The 26,322-nt window shown below is 37.8% G+C and overlaps 1 protein-coding gene across 1 annotated transcript in view; it reads right to left on the bottom strand.

Annotated features, from left to right (window-relative positions):
• Nucleotides 1-2,000: 2,000 nt before the first annotated feature.
• Nucleotides 2,001-26,322, bottom strand: part of sema3e (sema domain, immunoglobulin domain (Ig), short basic domain, secreted, (semaphorin) 3E) — a 37,547-nt gene continuing 13,225 nt past the window's right edge. The window contains exons 2-17 of the mRNA XM_056766620.1: nt 23,416-23,576; nt 22,390-22,449; nt 22,131-22,250; nt 18,026-18,122; nt 16,744-16,860; nt 13,716-13,858; nt 13,467-13,581; nt 11,640-11,709; nt 11,405-11,549; nt 9,455-9,677; nt 9,240-9,331; nt 9,123-9,164; nt 8,525-8,691; nt 6,801-6,868; nt 5,563-5,690; nt 2,001-4,092 (exon numbers count right to left, since the gene is read on the bottom strand). Of these exons, the coding sequence (XP_056622598.1) occupies nt 3,637-4,092; nt 5,563-5,690; nt 6,801-6,868; nt 8,525-8,691; nt 9,123-9,164; nt 9,240-9,331; nt 9,455-9,677; nt 11,405-11,549; nt 11,640-11,709; nt 13,467-13,581; nt 13,716-13,858; nt 16,744-16,860; nt 18,026-18,122; nt 22,131-22,250; nt 22,390-22,449; nt 23,416-23,576 (2,204 nt within the window). The 3' untranslated portion in view covers nt 2,001-3,636. The remainder of the gene's footprint in view (nt 4,093-5,562; nt 5,691-6,800; nt 6,869-8,524; nt 8,692-9,122; nt 9,165-9,239; nt 9,332-9,454; nt 9,678-11,404; nt 11,550-11,639; nt 11,710-13,466; nt 13,582-13,715; nt 13,859-16,743; nt 16,861-18,025; nt 18,123-22,130; nt 22,251-22,389; nt 22,450-23,415; nt 23,577-26,322) is intronic.

The following is a 26,322-nucleotide window of genomic DNA, read 5'->3' as shown; positions in this document are numbered from 1 at the left end:
GTGGATTTTGAGTGCGGCACAATTGAGCAGCTGATACTGAGCAAAGAAAGGCAACTTAAAAAGGACGCAGTCCAGAATGTGTTGATTGACTATTGGTTAACGTTGATGAGCTGCACCTGATGTGATCGGATGATGCAAGCTTGACTCACATGACCTGTCAGAACTGACGCTACGCTTGAAATGAACTCTTGTTTCATCCCCATCATGACAGATAAAAAGTGAAGAGTCACATGTTAAAATAAAAGGGGTCTGGTGTACATGCTGAGGGTTTCTGTGTGTGTGTTCAAGAAGAGATAAGAGACCATCAAATGCTGTTGCACTGTCAACACAAGCCTTTCACACCGTTCACACACTTTTTTCTGAAAATCTTTAAAAAGCAGTCAGTGGGCGAAGTGAGTAGACAGAAGAGGTGTTCTTCACATGAGAAGGAGGAGTTCAATATAACCTGCTCCGAATGAAACCTGCGTATGCAACTAGCTTCTTTCTGGAGGCTAAAATTAGTCTGACACCAATAGCATGACGGCTTGAGAACAGAAAAACAACATTTTAACATTTTGGTAAATGAGTCATAAATAACATTCAGGAATGGTTAAAGACTTTTAATCTGAGTGAATCAAATGACAACCAGTCTACGGAGTTAAAGATCTGTGATTGTTGCAAAACTTCTATCTCGGTGAAAAGTCTAGGAATCAAAAAATGGGCAAACCAAAATGGGTTTAATGTAACCAAGAGGTGGTGAGGGATAAAATAACCCACCATACATTAGGAAAAACAAAGGAGCTAAATAACGCTTATGTCAAAAAGGGGACAAAATATTAGGAATATTGTGAAAGACAGAACAAAAAAAACAGTTTTATTGTGTTGCAAGTCATTTTATACCCTGAAAATAAAAACACTGGAAAATTAAGATATATTCTTCATGGTCTGGTTTAGACTGCAAAAATTATTTCTTACTTGCATTTTTGTCTATTTGTCCAATTAATTGAATAAGATACTTTAGAAAAAGGTCAAGCTAAATTCATGATTATTTTTCTTACCCCATTCGCTGATTTATTTTGCTTGTTTTAGACATAAACTTAATTAATTCTTGTAATTTCTTTTATAAAACAAGACAAATATATTTTCCTTGTAACGTAAATGCATCGTAATTTAAGTATTTTAGGATATTTTTCTCAGAAAACAAGACAGAAATTATTTTTTTGCATTATATGACAGAACTTCAATTCTATTATGTAAAAAATCATTTTAACATTAGCCAGGGTTTTTGAGTAAAACTGTTACAAAAGTGAGTGAAATAAAGTAGTGAAGAAGTAATCTGAATTCTAACCGAGTCGTCTGCACAGTCTGCTGTATGTTTATAGTGAGGCTTTATCATCGATTCGCTCTGCCGATTCTGTCACTCATAAATGAAACACATTATTTCCACTACAGACAGCCGTTCATATTGCTAATTAAGAAGCCTGTCTGAAGTAAGCCGAGAGAAGAAGAGGAAAACACACGCTGTGAAAGAGACAAGGCCGAAGACAGACGGTAAGGTCTCTGAATATTAATACTGCACATTATAGACCTTCATGAATAGAAACTGCATCACTCCATCATGTCGAAAACAATAGTCTACTCACTCCTCGCTTATCATAAGCTCTGAAACGGAGTCTGACCAAGACATACAGACAGGGTTTGAACCTTGAGACCAGTGGAGAAAATCAAACATGTTTTATTTTTACATTTTCAGACTAACAATTTTAGTGGAAAGTTGAATTTAAAAATGAACATGTTTCAGATATCACTACTATGTGAATTTTCCACCTTATATTTAAATCAAAGCATGTCGTCAAGCCTAAAATTCCTAAATATTATTTATTTTATGCCTTGTTTCTTATTATTTAAATCCTAAATTCGATGCATATTTTCCTGGTCCAAATTATCAGCTATTCAATGTTTTCTCAGAATTATGTCAAAATGTCATGTGCAGGTATACTTGTCATGCAGAAGACGTAGACTGGGAATTGTTGTTGTTTATTATACAACACAAAACATTTTTAACATCATGATAACAAACCAAAGTTTTGACCTCACTAAGCTGACACATCATGATTGAATTCTAATAAGTAGATCACAGCAACTATAATTTTTGCATGTCACAAAATATTACTACAACAGAATTTGTTTTTTTATAATGACGGTCTAATCACAAGAAATGTAAAAGTTTGATAAATAACCTGTATATGCTGTAATATGTGTCCAGATGAAAGACCACTACAAACACTAACAAATCTTTAAACACCAACTAGAATAATTTATATCAAATAATGAAAGTACAGACAATCTGTATGTGGGCAAGGTTGCCTCTCATTGCGAAGGGCTTTTGAAGCTAAGAAACAGTTTTGCAGAAATGACTCATGCTTGACATGGTTATTTAGAACGCTTGAATTCAGACTGTCGACAGAGGAAAAGCCATTCTGTGAAATCTTCATAGGAAATCTCACATCGTTCACAAAAGGACAGCCGGTCTCAGCCATTTGTCATTGTTCGTGGAGTCCAAGCAGAAATTTAATTTGTCAGATCCCGGCAAGGGTCCTTTTTCAAATCCTCGTGTTTTAAAAGCCCAGCCGGAGAGGTGATGCTTGCATAAGCGACTTTTATATCAGTTTATGTTACTTAAATGTTCTGCAAGACCAACCAAACAAAAATTCAATCTATACATATTTTCCATTAAACATTTCTTAAAGGGGTCATATGAAACGGCTAAATCCAATATTATAGTTTCAGATGTAATGTAATGTGTATACATGATTTAAGGTTAAAAACGCTCTATTTTACACATACTGGCATGTTTGTAGCTCCTCTTTGCCCCGCCTCTCTGAAACGTGCATACTTTTTACAAAGCTCACCGCTCTGAAAAGCGAGGTGTGCTATGATTGGCCAGTTAACTAGTTTGCAGTGATTGGTCGAATACTGCAAGAGTGTGACGGAAATGTAACGCCTCTTACCATATTTGGAACATCAGGTTGCAAAGCAATATTGACAGGTACGCCCACCTTACTTGCGTATACATTTGGGCGGTCTTAGTCAAATCATACCACGTGTGGTAACACGAGCCGTTTCAGGCCGGTCTGGGTGAGCATTCGCTTTTAGATAGAATGCATCTTTTGTTCCGGAACGTACATTTTTGCAATGTTACGTGTCTAATTCATGCATGGGCAACTTATAACACACCAAACACACAGAAGAACACGTTTGCGCGCCATATGACCCCTTTAAGGCTATGTGATCGACAGATGTTCTTTAAACTTTAAAATATTGCAATTTGAGGTAAAATTGTTAAATCTGTAAATACATGACCCCAAAATGGCGGCCACCTCATGTAGAATAGAACATTTCAAACGTATGTGTCAAAACTTTTTTTTGGTGTACAACATTTTAAATAATAATCAAATACGATAACATCAGGAGGACTTATATTCACTTCCGGTCAGATATGTTCCTTGCGCAGTTTTTGCGTGACGAAATTTTTAGCGCACTTAAATATTTCTTATGATGCAATAAGACTGTAGTGATGACTTCATTAGTCATTTTTTCCTTAATATCAATAAACATTTAAGTGTCTGTACAGCATTTTTTTTTTCTTTCCTTTTTTTATTGTCCCCGCGTGTGTCGGGGGGCTCTCGCTCGCCCCCGCTGCTCCGCCCCTGGTGGGTATCGCCATTTGGGTGCCGTTCCCTTAAGTTTCTTCCTCTTCCTGTCTGACACGCACCATACCTTCTCACAGTACTGCTCCACCCGCTGGAAGTTGCTGTAGCCGATGAGCTGCATGACATCTTTATACCAGAGTTTAGTAGAAGAAGAGGTGGAGGGCAGGAGGGGGAAGGGGCAGGGTGAAGTTCTATGCTGCGAATCACCTTCCTCTGTCTCTCCTTTATGCAAAATACCTTCCACCTTGTCCTCATCCAGCACCTCTAAAGTGACATGTACCACCGTCTGTACAAAGCCGTGCTCTGTGGATTGACACACGTAGACGCCTGCATCACCTTTAGAGACTCTCAGGAACAACAGGCCATGGGGCGTCTGAATTAAACGTTCGTTACTTTTCACCTGAAGAAAAGAAAAGAGCAAAGCAAACGATTATTGATGCACACCTTTGTACAACATCACATCTGATTTTGATGTTTCATGTACTGTATGCCTGTACAAAAGGTGTGTGGTCGCTAGGTGGTTACTAAATCTTTCCTGTAGCTCAGTGGTAAAAGCATTGCGTTAACAGCGCAAGGTTGTGGGTTCGATCCCAGAGTATTGCAAATACCTATGTAAAATGTATAGGATAAAGCAAATGTAAGTCGCTTTGTATAAAAGTGTCTGCCAAATGCCTAAATGTAATGTAAATGTGAATCAGAAATGTTATCGCAAGATGTAGCTACAATTTGAGGTATCATTCCCAATTTTATTTATCGCAAATAAATTGGGACCAATTACATCAAAATATAATACACAGCTTTAGGAGTTTTTTCTAAATCTTAAGAATAAGTGATTAAGTATAAGCACTAATATAGTAAATGCAAATTTATTCAAGCCTGATGTACCGTGATTCTGAGAGACATCTGTGAGCAAAGATCCAGCTATCCTTGAGATGTCCAGAAAGGCATTATTATATTTTCTATTAGTAGAGGCTATATTACTTAACATCACTGCGTCCAGAACATTACAGTAGAGTTTAATGTATATTTAACAGCTTTCTCCAGTCAGAAGTCCAGAGCCGTACTGTGATCGAATAGTTTCAGAGAAAATATCCAGCGTGCATCTTTAAAGTAAAATCTTTGTTATTACTTTTAGAATTTCTATGTGTCTGGGATCTGCCCAAAAATATTTCTGTTTTTAACCATTTCTTCATTATTTTTAACAAATATTATTAACTATTTTTTTTATATTTCATAAAAGACACTAAAACGGATCAATAATTCCTTTAGGCGCAGGATTTGTGTTAAGCATTTAAAAAAAATTAAGAGACCAAATTTACATTTCAGCATCTGCATTTCTAGATGTGCTGTGGCCTTTCCAGTTCAGTGTTTGTTGAATTTCAACAAAATCAAACTCAGGAGTGACACAGTCATCAAACAGTAATGTGTAAGACTGACAAGACAAATTAAACTTTGATAAAATCCAGGTTATCAAAAAAATATTTCCTAAAAACATGTACAAATATTACTAATATATGTTGAATTGCTTAAAAGTAATTATTTACTTTCTTCTTTTTCAGTATCTGAGGTCTGAAAAAACTCACAGCATCTATTCTGCTATTTTCACCCGTTCCTCCAGTTTTTATTCAGCAAATATTTAATTTAAAATTTGGGAGAAATATTGTTTGTAGTTCACAGAATGAAACAAAAATGACAATTTTACCCAAACACGTACCAATAAATATTATGTTTATGTGAAAATAATTTTGAAATGGTATCTTAATGTCCTCCGCGTCTGTAATTGTATAATTCGCCTTCTACACCATGTCTACATGTCCCTTAAACACAGTTGATATGTGTGTGTGTGTGTGTGTGTGTGTGTGTGTTGTACCTCCTCCATGTCCAATCCACGTTGAATGTACCATGTGACAGACGCCTGCAGTGATCGTGGTCTGCATTCTAGTAAGGTACTATTATTCTCCACACCATACACCAGCTGTTCTGAGATCCTTTTCTCTTCTGTAACACGCCCCAACACACACACACAAATATACTCATTTTTGTAATATTGTTACCACTGAAACAACTTGGAAGTGGAACAGTCAAACTTTTGGTATTGCATTTTCAATTATGTTCTTGGCAAACACAGTGTGAAAATGAGGAAGTATCAGGACACAATCTTACAAATCAAGTGTCTTATGAAAAGATTCTGTCAGTATTCAGAGCACTTAGATCTTTACAGTATATTACATAAAAGAAAAAATATATACATTTTCCCCAAAGAAACATACCAACTCTAAAGATTTAAACCCATTCAGCCACTAAATTCCCAGTGCAAAACTATAACATTAGAGTCAACATCAACTATTGTACTTACAGTGAGACTGATACTTTTTTAGATGTCATTTTAAATGATTAAGATAACACTTGTGCAATCATAAAATACATTAAACACAAAGATACAGGATTGTGCATTTAGTTTTTGTTCATGGAAGGGCCCATGAACAGAATAAACAGTGAAAAGTACATCCAGAAATAAATTTGGTAAAATCACTTTTGCGACACCACAGTTTATCGCAATAAAGTCCCAGCGCCATCTACACACAGCAGTGTTTCAAGTTACTCTAAAAAAGTAATTGATTACTAGTTACTCATTACATATTCAATAGTGTAATAAGATTACTGTACAAATCACTCTCTCCATAAAGCATTTAATTACCAATAACTAATTAAATTCTATATCCAGTATCAACCTTGATTAGTAAAGTGATTCATGGATAGAAATGAAACGGCTCTTTCAATTCATTCAAATAAATAATATAAAACTACATGAAGTATTATTGTTAACTGACCAAAGTATTACAAATGTGAGAATTACACATTAAAGCACGGATTTTAAAGTTAGTCTTTGAATTTTGATTTTCATTTCCACTATTGCACACACATATATTACACACAGTATTTCGTTGAATTACATCTGAAGTAAATTTTAATAAATTACAGTGAGAATTTGAGTAATCCCTTACTTACTTTATCAAGGCAAAAGTAATGAAATTACAGTTACTAATTACTTAGAAACTAGTTACAGGCAACACTGACACACAGTGAGACAGGAACTCACGCACATACCGTTAAGCTGAAGTCCATTGCACTGTTGAATCGCGTTGCCATGGCGAACGTCTTGGCGTCTGAAGCGTCTAAAATGACAGACGAAGTGAGAATCTAACATAATCAATACACACCTGCCCGACCGTCCCCAAATCTCATAATACCTTTGTGAAACAGCACAGAGGTGACAGAAATCATAGTTTTTTTTGACACTTTCTATGGCTTTGCATACAGAGCGAGCATATGATGGACGTTAACATATGAACATCCACAAGCTAAAACTGATGACCGCATTGAGACTGTCGACAGGCCTTTGAGTCAGGATTAGTGAAGCACTCCCACTTACACACACACTCTCGTACGTACGTATGTACGCACACACACACACACACACACACACACACACACACACACACACACACACACACACACACACAAGCATTGCTATAGCCTGCAGCTAAGTGAAACATCAAAAGGGCCTTTTACACAAACAAGCATTTTCCAAGTTCAATAAGCATCCTAATGGAAACATCGGGAAACACGCACAAACTCAAACACAAGATTTATTTGTCTGCACTGATATAGAAATAAATATAGAACACATTTTAGTCTGGGGACAAAAATACACGGATGCAAAATCAGATTTTGCAAAGTTCATGGAAATAAAATACATCACCTTATTCAAATGTCAAGGCATTCATTGCGATAAAAAATATGCAGAGTCCATATAGGCGGTTTTAGTCAAACACAGATTTGAGAAAAGCTTCGTTGCATGTATGTTGTGTATACTTGTATACCAGTATACAGTATATAAATTCAAATGGAAAATAAAACTGCCTTTATGTCTTAAAGCCCTTCATGTGGTTTGCTAAAGTTAATGTGTAATTTTCTTTTATGTTAAAATATTTTTGCTTAACCTCACAGGCCACAGATTTAGGACATTTAGCAGATGCTTTTATCCATATCGATTTCCAAGAGTGAGAAAAACAATAAAGGATATAGCAGCAATAATACGAGACATGCTGTAACACGTTACAAAGATTCAACAATTTTAGACATACAGATGTATTTAGGATGAAGAGGACCAGTGAAGAGCGCTGCACAAATGACATTAAAATTACATTTATGCATTTGGCTGCAGACACTTTTATCCAAAGTGAGAATTCTAAGTATAAATTTGATCAATATGTGCATTTTGGGAATTGAACCCATCACCTCAAATGCTGGAAACTACAGGAAGCACAACAAATAAAACTGACTTGACTTTTTCCTGCATATGGGCAATTCCAGCAATGTGACATTTGTGTTTATACTTTACTAAACCCCTGATGATAGAGTCCAAATATTAGCACGAGTTTTCTATTTTAAAATTGATCTGTTATGAATCGGACAAAACAATAACGCACGTTTTTGAGAGACAACATACTTTGTAGGATTTTTGTGCGTTAAAGTGTGCGAACCAGAAGCAACAACACCCAACTAATAGAGGAGGTATAACTCTTAATAGAACATAAAATAGTTACTTTTTTATTTTCAAGTGCCAATTTTTAAGAATAAGGGCAGTAATGTATAAAGTATAAAAACTCCATTATGGATGTGACAGTTCACTTACGGAGCTAACTATAGAAAAGGCTTTAAAAACAAATGCTTTAAAATCTTTAAGAGAGCCTTATATCTTAAGGTTGACACTTGGATGGAATTGCCCATGTGTATTACACTTTATATGTGAATGCAAGTGTCTGTACCTTTTGGTAAAGATGCCTGCAGGGTAGTACCGGGAACATGTAAATCCGTCCCAGGCACAGTAGGGGTCTCTGGCCAGACAGCAGTCGGCACAGGCCGAACCATACAGCCCACACTGATGCACGTGTATCTGTGTCACACCCAACTCGGAGCCCACATACAGCTGTTGCTATGGTGATACCAACACACTGCTGTCAAGCGCTTTGTTACGTGTGATGAATGCCATTTTGTCCAAATTACTACTTAAGTATCATAAAATAGCACATGAAAAACATTCACTAAGGTGTTTTGGCTGAACATTGTGAATATTTTAATACATAAGCAATAACGAGGAACAAAAGGTGCAGTTTACGCTGTGTTCAAACACACAGGATCATGGTTTATTTGTAACCATTAGTAAATAAGTAAGATGTATATTTATGTTACAAAAGGTTATATTAGGTGAAACAAGTGGCAAGATTCTAATGGTGAAAGGGAAATTCTAGGGGAAATTTACTCAACATCGCCACCTCGAGGTTTGAAATCATAACTGTTTTTTCCCTGGGAGTCTAATTAAGAGAAAAGAAAACAAATAAATGTGAATGATTGAGAGATTCTTACTCTCTTGGTAGATATGATCATCTCGGTGATAGGAACAGGAACCTTAAGTGAGAAAACAAGTGTTAAGCATGCAAAATGTTTTTTTTACTACAATACAGCCACAGGATAACTAGATACCTTGAAAACCTGCAATTCCTCCAGAAGGACTTCTTCAACTGTGTCAGCTTCTTTGTTGTAGATTGTGATAACTTTTAATACAAGTGAATTATCTGTGAACAAAGAATTATAAGAGATCGAGCTTCGGCATTGGTGCAAAAATGTAGCAAGACAAAAGCACCATTCAGAATACTTGATCTGTGGCGTGTAAAATTCCTGACATTAAAATGAAGTACCGGTCCCTATGAAGAGAACATTGTAGTGTCCATCTTCGGCTTCCACCCTGTCGACCACCAGCTGTGTGAGTCTGCGTCCTCCCTCCGTGTGCAGAAGAATGGGCCGTCTGTGTACAGGCTGTACCGCCTGGAACATGAGTGGATGTGAACGGGCAAACCTAAGAGCCTCGTCCGGGTACTCCATAGAACTGGAGAACTGACCTCCGTTTATCTTACTGGCACACTGAGACACGCAATGAGAGAGAGAGAAAACAAAGATGAATATACAATGCTGTACAAGTAAGAATAATACAAGTATTTATTTCCCAACTATGGCAGTACATGGGAGAAAATATATTTTTGGCCACTGACGTTATTTGAAAAAGGAATTAGTTCATATGCATTAAAGGGATAGTTCACCCAAAAATGTTTACTCATACTTGTGTACTGTCATACCTGTATAAGTTACTTTGTTCTGATGAACACAGAGAAAGATATTTGGAAGAATGTGTGTAATTTTCAGTTCCGGGACATCATTGACTAAAAATGGTAGGAAAATTAAATGAAAGTCAAAGGTGCCCGAAAACTGTTTCTTTTGCTATATTCTTCATAATATCTAATTTTTGTGTTGAACAGTACAAAAAAATACAATATTCGTATTCCTACTATGGTGGTGGATGATGACCCAGAACTGAAAATGGCTAACATTCTTCCAAATATCTTTCTCTGTGTTCAAAGGAACAAATGTATACAGGTTTGGAACAACCTGAGGGTGAGTAAATGATGACAGAATTTGAATTTTTAGATGAACCATCCATTTAAATCTAATATAAATATGTATACCCACAAGAGATATGGAATTAGTTCATATGCATTAAAGGGATAGTTCACCCAAAAATGAAAATTCTTTCATCATTTACTCATCCTTGTGTACTCTCATACCTGTATAAGTTACTTTGTTCTAATGAACACAGAGAAAGATATTTGGAAAAATGTTCTTAATTTTCAGTTCCGGAACGTCATTGACTACAATGGTAAGAAAATTTAATGATGTCAAAGGTGCCCGAGAACTGTTTCTTTTCCTAAATTCTTCATAATATCTCATTTTGTGTTGAACAAGAACAAAAAAATACAATATTCGTAGTCCTACTATGGTAGCGGATGATGACCCAGAACTGAAAATGGCTAACATTCTTCCAAATATCGTTCTCTGTGTTCAACGGAACAAATGTATACAGTTTTGGAAGAACCCGAGGGCGAGTAAATTATGAAATATTTTTTTATTTTTGAGTGAACTATCCCTTAAAAAATCCTCTAAAATTTTCATTTATTTTCTCTTGATCTGAGAAAAGCTACCCTGCTTCTCACAGCTATAACCTTTTAAAACAAGAGGATAATCAGAAATCCAGCAGTGCAGGACTAAAGCCACCAAATTGGCTCATAAAGGTCATCTGTCAGCGAAACACTTTAAAGACACTTTTTCCAGGAATAACCACATCGAAACCGAAAAAAACTGATCTTTAGACACGGCACTATACCAAGTAAGAGAAATGTGAATTGCCGCTATTACAATTAGAAACCAACGTAACGCTTTTATCTTCTTCCACAGAAGGAAATTCATCAGCACATATCAGACATAAAGAGAACAAATCAGACCGCAGCCATTTAAAAGCTGCGATTTCAGCACACCCGCACAAATGCTCAATTTAACGTTTAAGGATCGACGCGACACACTAGAACAAAAAAGCGGTGTGCACAGTCATGCTGAAAATAGACTCATCAGATTTGTGTGTCTGATAAAATGGGACCCAACATTCAGTCAAGGTGGGTTGCCAAATGATACGATGTGTCGGGGAACAAAGGCATGAATGAAACACGCTGTGACATTGGGGTTCTGATATGACAATAAGGTTCTGACACAAATTGACAAATGGTGCAATTATTCATCTAAGCCTGACAGATAGTACTCACAGATCCAGGCCGAGGGAAAGGCACTCGACCCTCGTACACACTCCAGTGGTGGTCGGTTTTTTCCCGGTGGGCGAAGGGTCCGTTGAATGCCGCGCGAATGTCTTCCATGTTGTACATGCACACGGCGTAACCTTTGAACACAGCACTGAGAGAAAACCAAATGTAGATGTCCAGCATGTGTCTTGATCACAATAATGCTGTGATGATGGAAAAAAACTGATAAATATTTTCCTACCTGGTTGTGCTGAACAGACCGAAGACCTCTGGGTTTCTCTCATCTTTCTTTCGAAGAACAAACACATCCTCTAAACCAACACACAGAAACATATCTTCAACAAACAGACATGAATTTGAGCTAGGCGTGATTTACACAAATGACACATGACCCTGAATCAACATCCTTTGAAGAACATCCGTCAGCGCTCTCGGTTTGAGGAGATGTTTTAGGGAGGGTTCTGATTGCTGTACAGGCATGTTTTTACAATAAACAAGGGATGTTGATCCAGGAACATGTTTTACAAGTTTTCACACTTAATGTCAGATCTCTGAAAGTGTGGCAATATGACATCCACACTGAGGGACACAAATAAACTCTAGTCTAAGCAGAGAAATCACACTTCAGAAAAAGTTTAGATTAGACAATTTGGTGATTGTATTGGAACATCACAGCTGGTGAAACAGATGTTTAGGATTTTCAATCAAACTGCTGCCTTCTGCCCTCACTGTGATGAAGCCATAGAGAGAACCATTAATAATTCATCTGTATATGCATAAACACATGTGGAATAATAAATAGATAGGGGGATGGATAGATAGATCGATATACAGACAGACAGACGGACAGATAGAATACAGATAAACAAAAAGGCAAATAGACAGACAGTTATACATGCAGACAGACAGATAGACAGACTAACAGATGGATAGATATACAGATAGACAGACAGACAGATTGATAGATAGACAACAGATAGGCAGCCAGCCAGCCAAACAGATGGATGAATGAATGGATAGATATACAGACAGACGGAAAGTTATACAGATAAATAGACAGACAGACAGACAGTTTGACAGACAAACAGTCAGGCAGGCGGACAGATTGATAGACAGACAGTTATACAGATAGATAGACTGACAGACAGACAGATAGATGGACAGAAAGATAGATATACAGACAGATATACAGACATATGGATAAATATGCAGACAGTTAGATAGACAGATGGATAGATATACAGACAGACAGACAGGTTTGACAGACAGACAAACAGGCAGACAGATGCTTAGACAGACCATTATGCAGATAGGATGATAGACAGATGGAAGGATAGATTTACAGACAGACATTACACAGTTAGACAGACAAACAGATAGATAGATAGATAGATAGATAGATAGATAGATAGATAGATAGATAGATAGATAGATAGATAGATAGATAGATAGATAGATAGATAGATAGATATACAGACAGTTATACAAATAGACAGACAGTTCGATAGACAGATAGTAGACAAACAAACAGGCTGGCAGGCAGACAGATGGATAGACTGACAGTTATACAAATAGACAGACGGACGGACGGATAGATAGATAGATAGATAGATAGATAGATAGATAGATAGATAGATAGATAGATAGATAGATAGATAGATAGAAAGATAGATAGATAGATAGATAGATAGATAGATAGATAGATAGATAGATAGATAGATAGATAGATAGATAGATAGATAGATAGATATACAGACAGTTATACAAATAGACAGACAGTTCGATAGACAGATAGTAGACAAACAAACAGGCTGGCAGGCAGACAGATGGATAGACTGACAGTTATACAAATAGACAGACGGACGGATAGATAGATAGATAGATAGATAGATAGATAGATAGATAGATAGATAGATAGATAGATAGATAGAAATACAGGCAGACAGATGGATACATAGATTGATAGATATACTGGACAGACAGATAGATTTGTCAAACACAACATCCTGATGGGAATGACTAAAGGTGAAAACTATACTTTGATTAAAAAAAGAAGAAAGTAAAATACCAAGCTCATCAAAGTGTGTGTCAATTCCATTAGGACCAGCCACAGAGCAGATGAGACGAGTCTTTAGGAATGAGCTCCACCTGTTCACCAGCATCCTCTGACCGCCCTGATCATTCTGACAGATGGAGAGAGAAGGACAAAAATCATTTTAATACCATTCATATAAGTGCTTCTCTTAAACATCTTCTGTTTGAATCTTTAAAAAGCAAACGAGCACAAAGCAGCTGTATTGTTGATATAGTAACATACCGCGCAGACTCTGCCCACTCTAGTGTAGACGGCCTTGTTTCCGCCATCCATGTTGGCCACTTGCTCCGTGAAGAAAAAGTAGAGTTTATCGTCAGCAGGATCGTCGTTGTCAGGGATCACTGCCGATCCCACAAACTTGGGCTCTAAGAACATCACACGGATCCATAAGAGAGAATCTATGACAATGTTATTGTTAAATAAACACAAACAGGCTGATTAGACCCAAACTTTCAAGTGCTTGGATAGGTCAGTGAAAGGGATAGGTCAACCAAAAATACAAATTCGGCCATCGTTTATTCACCCTAATGTCATTCCAAACCTGCACATGACATTTTTTTTCTGTGGAACACAAAAGAAGATATTTTGAGAAATGTCTCTGTGGTTTTGTGTTTATAAAATGGAAGTCAATGGGGATCAGTGTTGTTCGGTTATCAACAATCTTCATAGAAAGAATATCATACAAGTTTGGAACGACATGAGGGTTCACTTGAATCAAGGCTTCTGCTATATAAATGTATAAATGTTCATGCCGGTAGGATTGCCGCAGATTACATTACCCAATATGAATAAATATCAAGAACACTAATAGTGATAGTTCCCCCAAAAATGAATATTTTGTAATCATTTACTCACCTTCTTGTCATTTCAAACCTTTATGACTTTTTTTCCTCCTGCAGAACACAAAAAAAGATATTTTGAAGAAAGTTGGTAACCGAACGGCACTGGACCCCATTCACTTCTGTTGCATGGACACAAAACCAATGCAAGTGAATGGGGTCCAGTTATCAACATTCATCAAAATATCTTCTTTTGTGTTCTCTGGAAAAAGAAAGTCATACAGGTTTGAAATGACAAAAGGGTGAATAAATAATAACAGAATTCACTTTAATACCAGTTAATACTTTTTGACTATTTTTTAAATACAAAACAGACGTAGACCCAGCACCAAAGAGTACGCATTATACACACAACAAATGCAACATGAAGTCCTGCACGGTCTGAATTATGCATTTGTACATTATAATACAACTGACCTCCATTGCACTTGCTCTGATGGTATTTGACTAAATGTGATAATGTCTAAATGGAAGCCTGTTACGAAGATGTACTGTATGAGATCGGTCTAACACCTCTTCTTGCCTCTCAGCATAATTCATGCATTACAGCAGAAGTCGGTGTTAAATGTGAGATAACAGTGTATTCTTAGCACAGACGTAACATCTGTCTGAGATACAGTACAAATACACAAGGGCACACTGCTTACTGTGTCTTTTCTTCTAACTGTAACAATAATCTGTAATGTATAATACAGTGGTTTTCAAACTGGAGGCCTCAAGACGGATCCAGGGGGGCCACAGATTTTGTGGCATTTTAATGAAATCTAGAAAATTATCGTAGATTTTATGCAATCAAACATCAGAAAAATAAGATCTACAACCAAAAGAATTGACGTTCCAACATTGTTTCTACCCTATATGTTTTTGGTTAATTCAAATTCAAAGTTTATCATTATTCTTTTTTGGAGGGGTGCAAAGTGATGCACTCAAATGGATAACGAAAAACTTTGAGACCCACTGAACACAGTGTTAGGGTTGCATGGTCTACTTTTGCTACGGCAGCATTGCAATTCTTAAGCATTAAAATACCCACGATCCCGCTCTTATTTAAACAGTAATTCCGTGATGTTGCGTATGTGCATTAAAGGCGGGGTGTCCAATTTCCGAATCAAGCTTGTTTAGACAAAGTTGGGCCGAGAACCAAAACAAGCTCGTAGCCAATCAGCAGTAAGGTGCACAGGATGGACATTAGTTGAGCCGAGCGCTGACGAAAGGGAAAGATAGGGGGTAGGGGTGTGTCTGTTTTGGTGATTTGAACATCAACAGCGGCTATGAGCAATCGGACATCCCATCTTTAACATTGATTTGCATTTACAGTACATTTACCTTTTGCAGTGAACGAATCGGACAAGATAATGATTCAGCGAATTATTCCTCAAGACACCTGCTTTATCCTTGAATAAATAAGACTCAATAGACTAAATGTAAAGAATTGCCGTCACCTTCTGTCCGTCTTTGTTTCACATTTAAAGAAAGCCTAACTTTTCCATTATAAACATTGCCGTATAAATGAAATTTGTCTGACATTTAGATTTGTTCCCACTTTTATTTCCTTATCATAAGTCTTATCATTGAGTCTTATACTATAGTAGTATACTTAAGTATTTGCTACAATTTATCAAATTAGTTAATACTACAAAATATTGTAGTGTACAATAAACAAGTGTAGTAATGTTTTTATCTAAATCTGCGTATTTCGGAACATAGACCAAGACCAAGATGGCGGCGCGTGAACATCGCGAGGCTCAGCGTCTCTCCAGTTTTACACTGTATATCTGCACTTGCTAATTGCACTTCTGGTTAGACCTAAACTACATTTCGTTACACTGTACCTGTATATGTGTAATGACAATAAAGTTGAATCTAATCTAATCTAAATGTTGGTTTATTTTGTATTATGTAAATGGCACTGCATAGTGATACTTCCTGGTATCGTGATACTTTAGCTGGTACAGTATTGTAAGATATGTTTTTTGGTACTGTGACAACCATACATAGTATGCAGCAATGAATGTCTGCCATTCTGAAAACACCCCCAGCCTCCCTCAGCATGGGGTTGACGTGCTAACTGCACCTACAGAGTCTGCTACATTCCACACGTGGTAAAGATATCAATCACTGTCTCTCGACTCAGATCTATCGGTCTGGGCTGAGGTCCAGAGCTCCCATATGAGTGCTGAAGGAAGACATATACAGCAAAGGGAAGCTTTAAACTGGCTCACAGCAGGACACCGCCGGCCGCTCTGAGCCACACACAGGATGGACTGTGTCTCGCTCCTGAACCAACAGTGATTTATTATTCACTAAGTATTCAGTTCGCATTTCGATGTGTGTGAGACAGAGCTGTTTTGTTAAAAGCGGTGTGAGAGATTTGGTGTTTATGTTTCGGATTCGTGGGATGTTTCTCTCACCGTTCAGCTGTTGTCTGTCACCTACTTCGGTCCTGATGAAGCTGTGATTGGCCAGACGATACACAGCTGCATCATTCTCCCAATAATCCGTGTACAGACCGACAAACAGCTCGCCACCTGTGCCAAAAACATTTTAGAAAATTATACTACAACACAAGAAATAATTTTGTCTATCGTCGGTCATTCAAACCAAACTATTGAATCCGACATTGATTTCTTGTAAGCTACAAATAAATTATAATAATGTTTCTGGGTTTGATTCCCAAAGAAACCACATATACCGATATCAAAAGCTGCATAGCTTGAATGCACTGTAGAATGGATTGTTTAAAACTGTCTGTCAAATGCATACGTCTAAACAGAATTTTCTGTGTTATATCTGCTTTAGATTTCTAATCTAAAGTGATCAGTCACGTGACTTCTATGACTTCACATGATTTAATATATTTTAAAGAGAAAGTTCACCCAAAGTTCAAATTCTGTCATCATTTATTCATCCCAATGTCATTCAAAACCAGTTTTAACCTGTCTGGAACACAGAAGATATTTTGAGAAATATCGACGGTTTTGTGCCCATCCATACAATGGAAGTCAAGTCAATTGGGGCTAAAATTGTTTCCTCAAAATATCTTCTTTTGTGTTCCGCAGATGAAAGAAAGTCACACAGGTTTGAAATGACGAGAAAGAATTTGGGTGAACTATCCCTTCAAGTTCTCATCTTTGTTGTTCCTTTGATTGTTATACATTAAGACACCACAGGGTGGCACTGCAGCCACTGGTTAAGATTTTTTGAAGCCCTTGATTTTTGTCCCTAAGTGCTGCCCACTCTTAAATCAAAATATATTGATCTCAAGGGCGAATTAATTCAACATTCAAACTTCCTTCATTCGAACAATCGTGATTCTGGGCTTGCGGGAGCCTCGGAATTAATAACCTAGATGAAGACAAACCGCCTCTCACAGCAGCTGCTGTCGGAGAGGAAGTCATCAAACTCGCATCTCGATTTCCCTCCAATCATATCCCTCCCCTCCATCTGAATGAGCGCTCTGATGGGTTCAGGCTGAAGTGTGCTCTGAAGAGCTTTCGCACTCGGTGGCCCCTGGCTCAGAACGCACTCTCGCTTTCAAACTCCGGAGAGAATCGGAAGGGGGGAAGTTAAAGGAATATAAAACCAGAAAGGAATGAAAGAGAGGAGGGAATAGACTGAGAATCGCAAATAGACGAGATGATGGAGGAGAGGTTTTCTTTAGAAAGAGCTCTGTGAGAACGGATGAATGCTTACGGTACACGGTGGATGCTGATGGGCTGCTGGGATGGAATGGGCATCTTCCCCTGCCGCTCTCGATGTGACCAGACTCCAAGCTGAACTCTCGTTCCTTCTGGAAAACACACACACATTATTTAGCGATCTAAATGACTGAAGAAGTAGTTACCCATGAAATAAAATTGTTTTATCATTTGTTCACCCTCATGTCATTCCAAACCTGTATGACTTTCTTTGCCTTGCAGAAGATATTTAGAAGAATGACTCCCATTGAATTCCATTGTAGGGTCACAAAACGATGTTAAACATTTTTTTATTTCTTCTCTTCAGGCGAACCATTAAAAGGACTCACACACACACTTCGGTCCCTTCCCACATACAAATTATCTTTGAAGTAGCACATCTTCTCCTCCTTTCTGCAATCTCATCTTTAACCAGTAGATGACGGTATAAGCAACAACACAGCTATGCAACACAGCATCACCGAGCAGGTCTTCACAAGCTTGATTTATGTCTCCTCACGCCGTGTGATCTTAGTGAAAAAAACACCAGACACACAACACCAGTTCATCCATCACTACTTCTCACCGGATCATTCATCTCTCTTTCAGCAGGTAGACGCTTTTTACCCAATAATGCGTCCCTTTCGCTTCATACAAAGCAGCCATGGAAACAAATCCTTAGCCGAATCCATAACCTCAGTTTTATTTGATAAAGCGTGCTGCTACTGGTGTAAATCATAACAGCAGTCTGCTGTGGTACATTCAACGAAGACATCAACATATACACATCTTGCTTAACAAAGTCTTGTGATTGTTACATTTGGATCCTGCGGGCGCCACATGGCCGTGCGTGTGCATATCATGCCTGCAGTCATTTCCATGTTGCGGATGGGTTGAATCATCTGAAGAAGGGATTCACATGATAATCAGCTCAATCAGGTGCAGTTCTTTCCCGAGGCTGACGAACGAAACCCTCCAGGAGTCACGCAGACACAAACTCACGCACACAGTTTGTTGGTTGACACATGGTTCTCATTTGCATGACGTTTGGGTACGACTGCTTGAAGTTAAAAGGACTGAAGGGGGGTTAAATGAGGTGGGGAGTAAGGAGAGAAAGCGCCTTAAAACTGACAGGTGCGTGAATTTCAAGGTTGGAAATTGCAGGAACGAGTGATTTGTGCGTGTTTATGCAACAGGTCGGTGTGCGACCGACTGTTTTTTCCATCCAGCACACAGGAATTTCATTTCACACATTATTTTCGGTTCCATTAAGAACCATTCAGTCAAAGGTTCCTTAAAAACCCATCTCTCCATCACTTTTTTATTATCTAAAGAACGTCTTTTCACCACAAAGAACCTTTTTTGAAACAGAAAGGTTCTTGAGATGTTAAAGGTTCTATGTGGAACCAAAAGGTTCTTCTATGTTATCAAAGAACCTTTTGAAGCACCTCTTCTGTTAGAGTGCACCTGACTATAGTCTTTACAAAAACGCTAGTCCATCTTATTACATTTCCAACTTAAAAATGTTTCATAATTGTCCAAACTTAAGTGTTCAGCATTTCACTGTTGTGATTTCTGACATTGAACAATCACTTATTACACAATTCATTTAACCTTTAAATAGAGAACTAACCCAGAGTTTGTTTCATTAATGTATCAACTTGGTCTCAGATGTTTCTCATAAAATTGCTTCAGTGAATAAAAATTAAAAACAAATGAGACGACTGTTAAAATTTATGAAAAGTTTGGAGATGTTATATGACAGTAGAGTAAGTAAAACAAATGAGTAAATTATGAGTTCATATCGAAATCTTCAAAATATTGTCTTATGATTTCATTCCAGGCAAATCTGAGCTTAGTTTGAGAAATTCTTGAGAATTCATTTAATATCACAGAATATCATGCTACCAACACAAACGTCATGGGTTCAATCCCAAGGAACGCACAAACACTCTTCAAAGTAAAGGTGTTTACATCAGCGATGCAATAGAATAATCATTTCAGTTTCTACAAAGAACCATTCAGTCAAGATTCTTTAAAGAACCATCTCTTTCTTACAATTTTAGAGCATTTTTCCACCACAAAGACACTTTTTGAGAAGGTTCTTCAGACGTTAAAGGTTCTTTATGTAACCATTTAGACAAAAAAACTTCTTCAATGGCATCATAAAGCACCTTCATTTTTGAGAGTGTACTGATAAAAAACATAGATTGTAAATGGATAAAAGTGTCCGACTACTACTATAAATTCCGACTACAAGAATACCACCCACTCCTGCAACAAATCCAGTAGGGTCTTACATGCATCCTGCAGGGAATGTGGACCTCTATTTATTAAAGGTGTGGATGAGGTAAGAGCTTTCATGTGCGTAAGAAGATACAGTGTGCGCTTTTGTACACAAGTATGTGTAAAGCCGATGAAAAAGTGTAGGTTTTAGTGAAAGATCAGACCGTGAGAGTGGACCTGTGCTGGGATGTATCAGGTGATGTGCAGAAGGCCACTTTGATTTCTAATGTTAGGGGAGGAATGTGTGCACATGTGGGTATGTATCTCTCTCTCTCTCGGGTTCTGGTTTGTGTCTGTAGCTTTATCAGCACTGCCTGTCATCATGGCAACATCTGCGCTGTGTCATCGCAGCACTCCGGGGTCGAGTGTGTAAATGTGCGCATGTATCCATCTTCGTCTACATGCGTATATCTGAAAACAGAGCACATGCGTCTCGTTCGCGTCTCATTACAATCTGGAAAAAGAGAGCTACACCCTAAACCGAGGCGTGTGCCTGCAGCGTGTAGCTCAGCGCTGGAGTTATCAGGCACCCCGCTGAAGCTTGTCTCCTGTAATTAAACCTTCTCTGATCTTACGCCTCTGGCTCGCCGTCACCTCTGCGCGAGGGTCAGAGAGTCCAGAAGTACTTCCTACTCTCATTCCCACATTTCTGATCTTTGCGCCTGGTTAGGATTAAAAACACTGAATGAGGTGAGAATGGAATCTTCTCTGAGAAACCTCAGATGGACTGAAGCTGAGAGAAACGTTTTGTGAGTCCTTAGGCCTCCTGGCACGATGAAAAAAAAATCTCGGTTTTCTTCAAATAAACGTCTGCTCTTTGCGCTTTCCTTCTCTTGTTCGTTCAAATAATGCTCTCTTCTCTGTTATTAGACGCTCTGTAATTTGACTGCGGCTCTCATGGGAGGATGGGGATGTTTGTTTTTGGTTGTCTGATTGTTTGGTAGGAGATATTTACAGAGTGAGAATGATCAAACTTCCCGTCACACACGTATGAAAACAAACGCTCCCGGTCTCGCTGGAGACCAGACGTTCGTTGCAGGTTAAAGTTGCCAAAAAAATATATTTTTTTCTCCTAAACTTCATTTTAAGAATGCTCCTCTATGCTGAATAAAGTAGAACATTCAGGCCAGACTCATGCTGGTCGTTATTCACTTTTGCTACTTTCTGTAACTAAATACTGGATGAAAAAACTTCCTTATAATGTAGGTCACATTTTCATCCGTCTCGAAACCACCAGATATTCGACATTCTTTGAACGACAATGTAGAAGTATTTTCATTCCAACCAAAACCTCAACAGAGGTGAATTCCAGTCATCACGCTAGCAGACAGCCCTCAACCGCTGGGTGACGCAAAGCATCTGGACCCTTTTACAGTCAATGATATCAGGAAACAAAACTTGTCCAATGTTTCAGTTTCTTAAGATGTGAAACATTTTCAATAACCGGATTTATTTGATGTGGCGACATCTACACTTGACGTGTGGACTACAGTTAATGTTACAGTCACACGGGTAGTTTCCAGTACACCGAGGGAGAAATAATATTCGATCTGTTTCATATGTTTATCACATTCCTCAAAGAACACAAAAAGACCTCAAGTTTTCTGGAATAAGGGACACAGACAGGTCATGTAGAAGCTGACCGTGTTTTCTCCCTCTTCCTCCAATTACCACAGTCTGCTTCACAAACAATAAAAACCTTCAAAGGTGCTGTGGTCGCTGAGGCGTTTCTTCACGTCAGTGGTGACTCAAACATAACAAAAATATCATGTTTGTTCACTTTGTGTGTGAAAGAAAAGGTGTGGAGCAGTTTGGAGTCTGTAAAGCAGATTTACCTCACTTCCATGTCCCACTCTGATATAAGCACACATGGGGTTAAACGCGCCAGTTCCACACGCTAACAGGTGGGTGCTGTTATACTGCTGCACCAGTTTAATGTAGTTAGCACACTCCGGCTATGAGTCCGAAAAACGGAGAGAGAAAGAGAGAGAGAGAGAGAGAGAAAGAAAGGTTTAATGCATACAGTTCATGAACACTGCACATATGCAACATGATATCACCTCATCGTATTTACAGAATATAAACAAGATCTACCTTCTCTCTGCCTTGCATTAAACAATTCCCCACCTGCTCTTCAGAGCTGGCCCAGCGAATCTGAAACAGAAGAAGAGGAAATGGGATTCTGGGAATGTCGTTGCAGAATAAAAATGGGGTCTTTCCGCTTGGCTGAATACTGTCATTGTTATCATTCTTGATCTCTGTATAACCAGGACACATATTTAACTCACAATATCCTATAGAACATTCCTGTTTTCATATTATGTAAATGTACTAAGTTTGGAAACCATTGACTGAAATGTTTGGAAAGGTCTTACAAATCATTGAATGTTATGGTGCAGACTTAAATGTCTCCAATTAGTTTTGTAGACAAAAAATCTGTGCCAACATGTTCATTTCTTTTATTAGAAAATAGAAAATATTTTTCAATGGATGACAATGGATTATTGTCTAATAATGAAGAAAAAGGGATCCTGAATAGATTGGGAAATTCTTCAGGACTCTTTAAAATCCCTTCCCTGGGTAAGACCTCAAATAGATGCCTTATAAAATGCCAAGATAATGATTTAGCAAATTGTAGTCAAAGGGTAGCAACTTTAAAGATGGTAAAATATAAAATAAAACAGTTTTGATTCATTTTAGATGTTTTTAAATCACAAGATACAAGTCCCAGAGCTACAATCGTCCTACTTCATAGTTAAGATGAGTCTGCTATTATTCTAGAAGTTAACATCTTAATGAAGAATGAGTAAGTGTTTCCAAACTTTTGACCAAATTTCCCCTCGTAGTCCATTTTAAGCCATTGTTTCAATGCAACTATCAATAGAAATGGAATCAATGTGTATTGGTGAACATTCCTGAATTTTAAGGCGGCATATGGTGGCAACCATAAAATCTTTTGTCTGCCTTTTACAATTGTCTATATATAAAGTGTGCATGATTTTATTCTAAAATGTATTGTATTTATTAAAAATACTCTTATTAATGAAACCAATCATGCCACATTCACAAACACACACACGTGTCGAACTTTGTCAATAACTGTGGGGTGCAATTATCGACCTCTTTGTGAGGGGCAGCAATGCGCTCCAGGTTGAGGGAATAGAGGACATCTTTTCCTCCGATGATCAGTCTTTCCCGAGTCTCATCCAGTAACACACTGTAGTGCTGTAGATGTCCTCCACCAGTCTGAAACACCCACGTTCTGTTCAAATCCCATAGCTCTGCAAACAAACAAGAAACAAGTTGGTTGCCGGGGTGTTCCTATACAGTTTAGGGAGACTGAATGTGTCACACAATTCATTTTATTAGAGTTTAGTTGGAGTTTGTTCAAAGCTGGTTGATCAAAAATGTCTGGCTTATTAAAATTAAGTTGTTTGGGTCCTGCATGCAAACTATAACATCTTTAGTCTTTTCAAACTTATAAGGCTCACGACTCCAATCTTTGGTTTCTTGCATTGCTTTCCACTACAAAGTGCAGTCAGAAAGACAAAATAGGATTAGACCTACCAAATATGTATGTGCCCAAAGATAGACATACTGTAGCACACTGGTGCGGTGAATCATGATATGACAGAAATTGGAATTGTATGAATTGGCGTGTTAATGACTTATGACAGAGTTCCTGAGCGTGTTTGTGTGTTTTTTTAGTTGCTCCGGGGGGAGTTGCCTTCACATTGGTCTTGACCTTCTGATTTATTCAGCGTGTGTGAGTTGGCCCTCAAGACGTACACACCCAATGACAAAACGTGTTTTTAATTTTAAATGGTCTCTGTTTGCTTTACACTGAGAAATGGCAGAATCCCGCCACACACCATTGGAGACTGAACTCCGCTGAAGTAGTGTTTTGTGGAAATTACTCGTCATAACGTTCACCAGTTTGTAAGATATAAAAAATACTGTTGGAAAGCTAGCAGAGGAACACTTTGATAGAAAGGAGACTAAAGGTAGATAAGAGTGGATTTACCAGAACGATTTTTACAAGGACAAAGACTTTTAAATAGACTTTGATCACATTTTAGGAGTCTGTGGTCAGTTCCTCTGAAACGCATTCAATGTGTCTCTCATTAGGTTTACGAGCCCTGCGGTTAATGGATGTGCCTAAGAGAACATGCAAACGAGAAAACACACCCACACACAATTCAAGTTCATTTAGATGTCAGAAGGGTTCATACATTTCTCTACTTTTGTCTTTTTGTCTATATAAAATCAGTCCACGCAACAAATCTAACTTTGAGAATGTTATTTTGACCTAGAAATAATGTTTTGGGAGTTTCTGAAAAATCTGGACAAAGAAATGTTTAATGTTCCGCACTATTTCTAGGTCGCTAATCAAATAAAAATTTGTGACTTTGACCAGCGTCTTCAGATAAAAGAGCAGATGGCAAAACTTGGATCAGGTTTTCAAGCAAAAGGCATAAAATATTAAAGGGATAGTGCGCCCCAAAATTACATTTCTTCTGTCATGATTTAATCTCTACCCTCTTGCCATTTCAAACTTCTATGACTTTCTTCTGTAAACAAACATAAAATTAGTTATTTTGAAGAATGTTGGTAACCAAACAACGGCGGTACCCTTTGACTTGCATTGGTTTTGTGTCAATGCAATATGAATGTGAATGGGTACCGTCGTTGTCCGGTTAGCAAATGATGACAGAATTTTCATTTTTTGGGTGAACTGTGCCTTTAAGATAGATGAATACTACACACTGTAGATAAAATATACTAAGTTAAATAGATAGATACTAAATTGAGTCATTTTCAATTTCTTTAACTTAAATTATTACACTGAAAACTTTACAAAATGAAAAAAGATTTCACTGGTGGTCGAAGACTTCTGGAAGCGTAATATATTACGCAAAATTTTCCTTGTGTCCTATAAACAAAACCTCATGATACCCAGAGGGTCACCATATTGCAAGTCTATGAAACAATGTCTCACAAGCTGTTCGAAATTATAAACACTTCGCTTTTAAGGTGTCAATCTAACCACTTTCTATCCTAAACTTGTGGTGCACATGTGTTAACCAAGAGCACAATGAAAGAAACCGGGTGACAGCGTTGCGTGCCCCAAGATTCAATTTCCAGTTCCCTTACCATACATACAGCAAAATGACAAACAGATTGGATGACGTTGCCGGAACACAATGATTTTCATATTCATCCACTCCGATTTATAACAAGGTCTCGGGCCTTATTGATGTTTATTTGACCCGTCATTTGATTTATGTTCAATCTATATAAAAGAACTTAATTTCCCCAGGCCACTTCAATTTCATTATGAGCTTCTTAAATCTATTTGTTTGGCCTCTTACTTGGATTGCTAGAAAGAAAACAGCAGTAATTTAAGACATGTAAATTTGAAAGGCTTAACTTGTGATTGTACTGTCCTTTGGTTGCCCTTTACTCTTTTATAATTATTTATTAACCACAATGAGACCAAATGAAAAGATCCATGAGTCATAATGTTTATTATAAGACCCTATGTCGTGAACAAACAGCAAATTGCACAGTTGCACAACACAAGTCAAACAATAACTCTGAACTCCCCCTGAGGCAATGAGCTTAACCCCTCACCATTACTAACTCTGTGCCCCTGACCTGGCAAGGGTCGTACCATTAGGCTTAGTAGGGAGGGACGGGTGGCGGAAATTGAGGTGAAAAAGCACATTCAACCAGCAGATTTGTGCGGGACATAGTGCTCGAATGACCAATAATGATGTGTAATGACAGCCATCTGTAAAACACGTTTGATGTTGTAACATAAAATATTTATTAAACTTAAGGTCACATTTATTGGAACTCTTCAGTGCACTTCTATTTAAGAAACTTTGAAAAAAAGGCTCATAGAATCTAAGGTGGCTCTTTATCAAGAACACAGTTTTAACCTCCCAAAATGCTTTGGCAAGAAACATTTGGTCTATAGATGTTATTTGTAGCTGTCTGATTCACTGATGTTGTCCCAATAAC

The sequence above is a fragment of the Triplophysa dalaica genome, chromosome 14, assembly GCF_015846415.1.
Source record: "Triplophysa dalaica isolate WHDGS20190420 chromosome 14, ASM1584641v1, whole genome shotgun sequence".
Lineage (NCBI taxonomy): Eukaryota > Metazoa > Chordata > Actinopteri > Cypriniformes > Nemacheilidae > Triplophysa > Triplophysa dalaica.
This window is presented reverse-complemented; position numbering and strand designations above follow the sequence as displayed.